At 31.2% G+C, this 7,718-nt stretch overlaps 1 protein-coding gene across 2 annotated transcripts; it reads left to right on the plus strand.

Annotated features, from left to right (window-relative positions):
- The first annotated feature begins 136 nt into the window (after positions 1-136).
- Positions 137-1,656, plus strand: LOC107998224 (mitochondrial import receptor subunit TOM22 homolog). Of its 2 annotated transcripts, XM_017057399.3 has the most exons (4): positions 138-290; positions 377-477; positions 786-891; positions 956-1,656. In XM_017057399.3, exons 1-4 carry the CDS (start codon positions 272-274, stop codon positions 1,159-1,161), a joined length of 432 nt encoding a protein of 143 aa, XP_016912888.1. In that variant the 5' UTR covers positions 138-271; the 3' UTR covers positions 1,162-1,656. The 2 variants fall into 2 exon arrangements, with proteins under 2 accessions (XP_061931549.1, XP_016912888.1); XM_062075565.1 differs by having other exon boundaries at positions 137-290; positions 786-1,656.
- The last annotated feature ends 6,062 nt before the right edge of the window (positions 1,657-7,718 follow it).

Consider the following 7,718-nt stretch of genomic DNA (forward strand, 5'->3'; position numbering starts at 1 on the left):
ATTTTAACTCCGTTTTCTTTCTTACTTTCTTTCTCGTTTCTTCGAAACACAACGTATTCGTAAATATTTTTCGAATATTTAGAAATTTATTTATTCGAAATATATATTTGGGGATTTATATCGCACACATAGGGATTTTTGTCAAACATTCGTACCAACACGTAACATCGCAAATATAATTTAGAAACTTCCACGACCATAGCAAAGTTGTTCCGCATCTACTTTACACCGGTGTGAATTGCTGTACATATAATATTTATCTCAACATACGATGTCTAGAGTAGACGAAGGTGAATTTTAAAACTTGATTCGTGAAAATAAAATATATTCGTTCATTCGTTTATCAATCATCAGTTGTTTTCTTATATGACTTCAGTCGAAGAAGTAGATCAATCGGCGGACAGCGGCATGGGTAGTAGCGACGCACATTCTCCCGAGGTGAAATCGCTTTTTCCCGATGACGAGGATGACGAAGAGGTATTTCATTTCGATACATACGATTACATATTAACGTCATAAATAACCATAATTCGTATTATCAAGAATCGTTAAATTTAAAGACTTTTAATTACAATTAATCCATAAATTAACCAATATTTCTTTACTTACAAATCGTATTTTTCACATCGTATCACGAGTTTTCAACTTACACATTTCTCATCGATATTTATTCCAGAAGAAAAGAAATTTAAATAGGATATTCGCGAATTTTACAATTGAACAAAAGAAAAAATTCAACTTGACCGTAGAAAGTAGGATATATTTATATTCGAGTTTGTTTTTAGGATGAAAGCTTGGCAGAAAGATTATTGGGACTTACGGAAATGTTTCCGGAAGAAGTACGTAATTTGGGATATAACGTTGGTACTTGTTTATGCAATTGTATGAAAGGTATGTATTTATTAATTCCAAGCATTCGATATCAAGATACAAACAATATATCGTTCTTTTGTAGGGTTATACGCATTTTCATGTTCAGCAGCATGGTTATTCTTCAGTTCATCAGCCATTTTATTTGCACCTATATTGTTCGAAATAGAACGAGTGCAAATGGAGGAAGCACAACGCACTCAACAAAAACAGGTTTTATTAGGTCCTAGTAAAGCCATGTCAGGCGTAAGCGCTTCGAGTCTTCCAATGGCTCCACCGGTTCAGCAATAATAGCAATGATACCGTCGATGTTGCATTCGAATCACCATCGTTCCGTTCACCGTTTATATTTATATTAGTATAACAACTCCAATTCTAATATCTCACAAACGCTCGTACATCCATAAGATCATCATATATTATTCATCGTAAAAAATTCAAATCAAATAGTACAGAAAAGAACGAAACGAATCATAATATTATATTATACGTCATATAATATATCGACGCTATCGATATTCTCTTTCGCTTTCTAAATTTTACGAGAGTATATATATATTTTTTTTTTTTTTTTATTATTATAAAATTACGGGCATTTTATCACGTCACGAAACGTTAAACGTAGCAATATCTAGTTACGAAATATTAGTAAAATTGTAACATTCGATTATGTATGTAACGCACCTTTACGAATAAAATAATCAAATCCTTTCATAACATTAGCATCTATCTAAGGTATCAAATGTTATTGTAATATAAGACGTTGAATAAAGTTATTACAAAGGATGTTTCACAATGTTTCGTTCTCATTACGTAGAACACGTTAAAATATCGATGGAACCTCAATTAAATAGAAAGAAAAAATTGGCTAACAAAATTACAGAACGAAAGACGATCCGAGTCTAAGTAAAGATACAAATCAATTCGCGATTCGATCTTTAGATTTAACGAAGCATAATCGAATACGAATAAAACCAAAAAACCAAACGTTACTTAATCAGATCTAATCGGATATTTAATTCTCAATTTTTACTTAACCGAAGATAAATCGTACTCTATTTAGGTAGATCTAACCTAACTTACTAAACGAAATATTAATTTAATTCGTTAAGAAAATCCAATCGAAAGAAAAATCTAATATAAATTTAATCTAAACCGGATTCATAACATAATTTAATCAAAATATAACCTATCTAAGAAAGAAAAATAAGATTGATCTAATATTTATTTACTAACCTTAATTCAATGTCTTAAACGAAACAATTTAAATAAAAATATCAAAACGCACATTTATTTTTTTTTTATAGGATGTATCTTTTAATTTTGAAGTAATAGAAATATCCGCATTGATTTTATTCTTCATGATAAGAATACTATATATACTATATATATATATATATATAAAATATATATACATATCGTGAAATAACACGATACTACGAGATACATACGCGAGAAACTGTTATTTTTTTATTTTTTTAAGAAATCATTTTTCCGTAAATCGATCGGTTTATTAATAATAAATATACATCGTTTCTAATATTCGTAGCATTAGGAACTATGCAATCATCGAATAAGAAAACATATTTTCAAACGATAACGAAGAATACTAGAATTAACCTATTATATTCTTCCTATAATTTCTTTTTCCTTCTTTCTTTTACTTTTTAACGTATCATACAAGTTGAGTTCGAAGTTGAATTTTTTTGTATTTATTTACTTTTTAATTTTTTTTTCTTTCCTTCACATCAAATTAAATTTATCACGATAAAGGAAACGGAGGAATGCGATTTAAAGAAAAAATACGCATTATAAGAAAAGAAGGAAAATGGAAATAGCAATTAAATTCACATAAGAAAGCTATATTCCGCGTATAATTATATATCGCGTTTCACGAAATATAAAGAATTTTCCTATATATAAACGGTATTTACCGACATAAATAATCGAACATATATCATATAAGCGAAGCAATCGTTTAATTTAATTTTACGCATAGTATAATATATAGTAAAATTTTCTTTATTCAAATATATTTTATAATCGTAAAAATATCCCTAAAAGATAAAAAAAAAAAATATTAAACATCACGAATATAAAGCCAAAATTCCAATTCTGCGAATAATAATTAACAAAAAAATGTACGTGCATCAATACGTTAAACATTGGAGCAATTTAGAACCGGTTAAATTCAAGAATCCACGAACGGAAAACATAATGAAATAAAGATTAATAATTAATAAAGATTAACACGGAAAGATCTAAATCGAAAGATATTCGTTAACGATTCAAGAAATTAAGACAGATCGATAATTAAGATAGTTGCTCGATCACTCGATCTTGATGGGCACAAAACGCGAGAATTAATTTACAATAATACGAGCGCACGTGATTATTTTCGAGGGAAAGTTTTCTCAAGATGTTTAACAATGAACCAGATGTCTCAAGATTTCTCCGTTTCTACACTCAATAGCCGCAGACGTGTCATAAATCAGACGTTCCGAAGGTAATTTGTCATTGTCCTCTCGACCATTATCCGTACCCGTACCGTTACCCGTAAAAGACGATTTCAAGACCTTCCGGGATTATCCCATTTCTTAGGAACATTTAACATCGCCGAAAGAACGGACATAATCCGGACATAATCATAATTGACGCGTCGCTCGATCGGTTTTCGAAAAAAAAACGATCATCAATCAAGGATGCAATAATTCGCGGCAAGCAAACGAAACGAATAAACGCGAAGACGGAATAAAGTCAATTATCGTGAAAACAAGATCAAGGAGCACTATCGTCCGCAAACAGATTCACTTTTAGCAACATCAACGGCACTCACTACTCATCAACGAGATTCAGCATCGTTAAATTGAAATTGAATTCACTGGAAGTATCATGATAACATTATCGAAGCATAATCGAAACATTCTCAACAAGATAGATGAATATTATGCACGATTATTTCGATACAATAAATCGACTCATCGAATACGTAAAAAAATAATAGCGTATATCAAAAAATGATTATAAATGATTATACCTAAAATACGAATAAAACATGCATTATCAACAAAAGTTCAATTTTTTAATACACTTTTCAAAACGTTCCATAAAAGAAAAAAATATTAAACAAAATTACAATATTTAATTTTTTGCAAAAAATTGTTATTCAAACAGATTTTCAATATAAATTGGTTAAATATTTCGTTCGAATGTTTTTTCAACGTTAAATAATTTTCGCTATTATTTCACTCATCGTTCATCACGAATAAATAAAATTCTACTAACAACGACTTTTAATAAATAAAAATTAAACAATCGATTTAATTAAATCATAACAAACAAATAATTAATCGCAAATTGCGATCGGATATTAATTCGAATCACTCGATACTGGACGCGAAGCGAAGAATGGGAGTAAGGGCGAGCAATCAACCGTGAATCGTCGTAGAGATATCGTCTACCGATTATAGCGTATGAAATAATAAATATATATATGATATATATAAATATATATATCACGTAAAAAAAAAATTTTATAAAAAAACGAAAAAATGGCGTTAGCGAATGAGGGAATAAATAAACGAAACAATTATGCACGGGCTACAAAAATATCACCATATAGTTACAATCCGCAATATTTAATTAAACGCAGTAACATTTTTTTCTTTTATAATTAACTTATAATTATATTTTTACACTTTAATATCTTATTTATTTAACAAAATTTACATTTTAATATTCCATTACATTATATCACAGCGATAAAATCTTTACTCGGAGAGTTAAAAGGAATACGTCTATTTCATTCCGTATTCGGAAAACGACTGTGTTTAATCGATACGCGTACAATAACAATCGAAGGAATACGTCCGTCTCGTTCCGTATTCGAAAAACGATTACGTTTAATCAATACTCGTACAATAACAATCGACGCGACACCGCGATTCACGTTCACTATAATATTCGTAAGATTATTAATTTTTATTTCATTTTATTAATTTATCAATTTATCATTATTTTTTTATTTTTATCTTACGTTTAAAAAATTATTTATAAATTTTTAATTTCAATATTTTTCGTATTTCGAATAGTTTAATTTCTTTTTTTTTCATTATTATTTTTCTTTTATTTCAATTTTTTAATCATTTTCGTTGAATTATCGTTCGAATTATATCGTAAAATCTATTTAATCGTCAAAATTTAGTTATGCTTTTTTTTTTTCATAAAGCTTTCTTTTTTATAAGATATCTTTTATACATTTTTGACGAATTTATCGTTCTTTCCCCTCTCTTATTATTCGCTTTCATAATTATAACGATAATTAATAATTAACGATAATAAATAATTTTAATTTAATTGCTATATTTTTTTCCTCGTATTTATGATCTTTTCGTTCGTATTTATGATTTTTGTTTTAATTTTCGGTATTATTTTGAATTTTTTTTTTTCAATAGAGGAATTTTTACCGGATCATAGACGAATTAAAAAAAAAAAAAAAAAAGAAAAATACGATGGAAGTTAAATTTCTTAGAAGAGATATCGAAAACAAATAGAATTCGAAATTTGAAGAAAGTAACGAGATTGACGAACAGTGCCAAACGACGCATCAATGGTTCTCGGTTCGATTCTTATAGTATGGAGTTTAATTTTTTTTTTTTAATAAAATTATTTTTTCTAGCGATCGAAAACGGAAAACGATCCGGAAGGATGAAATAAAATCGAAATTAAAAAAAAAAAACTTGCAAAAAATACTCTCAATAACCTTAAATAGCGAAAAATTAAGGGGGCTCGACAGAGGGGCTGTGGCTAAGTCGGAACGCTGCTTCTTCCGCACGCGAAAGACTCGGGTTCGAGACTCGCTTTTTCTCGATTCGAGTTTTTTCGCGAGCGACGGACAAATTCTAAACTTGCCACGAGGGAATGACCCTCGGTGTCTTTCTCCCGCTACGGACTCGGGAAGTCACATTCTTTGGTCTAGGGAGTTTTTCACCCAGGAGACCACTCTCTCCGGTCCGGGGGGTGTCCCCCGGGCCGGACTAGAATTTTGGAGGAGGTACCGGCGGAGGTTAGACGGGGATGGTTATATATCGGGGGTCCTTCTTACGCCTTTTGCTCCCGGGTACAGGGAACGAAACTGTGGTCTCTTTCGCAGCGAGAAATTAGCTCGATGGCGCGTAAAGGTATCGGATGTCGAGCGTGTCGGCGCGCGATCAAAGAAGTAGAAGCGAAAAGGAGAAAAGAAAAGGATCGAAAGAAAGAACACAGAGATAGGGATAAATTCATTCCTTTTCGAAGAAAGAGGAATCAAGAGACGTAATTTTGAAACGCACGATCATCGAAAATTATTTATTTATACGTATATATATGAATATCTTTCGCGTAACAGTAACTTTTGAGATAAAAGGTACATACGATGGTAACAAGGAAAGAACGCGATAATCAAATATATTCGGTAATAATTGGACGTATCTTCGAAATAACGACGCGATTATTATCGAAATAGCGCGTAATCGAGATTTAAACGATCGAAATCGTTTTAAGAAAGATACTGGAATCGAAGAGACGAAAGTAACGAAAGTAACGAAAGTAACTATTCGAATGTAATTAAGAAATTAAGGAAATAATTATCGCGTGAATTACATCGATGGATATTTTTTGTAGGAAATTTTGATAAAATTGGATCGTTAGTTGTTTCGGGGACGATAAGATAGGCTTCTTAAGATAAGACCGAGTATCGGGTATCGGGTGTCGAGCGCCGGGCGTCTAACGATAAAAGAAGAGCGTTGGTACGCGATCTTAGAAAGAAAAAAACAAAGCAAAGATACAAGGGAAATATTTTCTGTTTTTTTTTCTTAATAAGAAGAGAAGAGATGGAAATATAAATACAAAACGATACACGGAAATACGATTATATAAAATACGACGTACGACGTACGATGATTATTATCGTTTAAACGTTACTGTTACGCGACTATCATCCGTACGATTATTATTAGAAGGAACGCCTTTATTACTATTATCAAGTTATGAGAGTTTTTTTAACATCGACGAAGGATATTTTGCGACAATATATTTTAGAAAGGACGTAGACGACTCCTCACGTTTATTTTTTTTCTTTAATCGATTTATTTTTTCGGTAGAGAAACCGTTTGGCGGAAAACGTTACAGACGATTCCGGTCCTTTAATTTTATGGTTTCCGTTAATTTTATTTAGGATTGGGAAGATTACGATCGAAATAAGATACATCTAGACTCTAGATTAAAAATAAAAGAAAACTTGAAAATTATAGGTTTACGATTACAATAGCAGGTTTTCCCCAGGGACTGCAGTCGTGGGATCGCAGTACGGGTTTAGCTCACCCAGGGTACCCGAGCTACAGCATATCGTAAACTAACTAGAATTTTTTGGCGATAACGAAGTAAACGATAAGAAGAAGGACTCTCGTTTTTAATACATATCGGAAGATTTTAGAGTCGGTTAGAAAATACGGTTAGAAGATGAGCAATTGAAAATTGGTCGGAAGGATAGTAAGCGTAATCGCGATAAAAGGATCCAACCATTTGTTCTCGTTAATAAATTTTTCTTTCGATTAAGAAACGATATAGCTGGCACCGAGCTTCGATTCTTTTTAAATTATTTATTTATCGATTCTTAGACGTAGAAACGATACAGGTTATTTCGATTATTTATTTCGGCTAATTTAAGATTCAGAAATGACATAGATATAAAGGACATAGTTCGGAGCATCGATATTCGTTAATTTATTTCGGTTTAGAATCGACAGAGATGGCTTTACTCGTCGTTTATTCCCGTAAATTTGATCGATCGTTCGGAAGATTATCGACGA

The sequence above is a fragment of the Apis cerana genome, linkage group LG5 (assembly GCF_029169275.1).
Source record: "Apis cerana isolate GH-2021 linkage group LG5, AcerK_1.0, whole genome shotgun sequence".
Taxonomy (NCBI): domain Eukaryota; kingdom Metazoa; phylum Arthropoda; class Insecta; order Hymenoptera; family Apidae; genus Apis; species Apis cerana.

Excerpts from the sequence above, each read along its gene's own strand:
- LOC107998224 (XM_062075565.1), top strand. Across the intron at positions 478-785 it reads ATGACGAGGATGACGAAGAG|GATGAAAGCTTGGCAGAAAG; the intron begins GTATTTCATTTC and ends GTTTGTTTTTAG.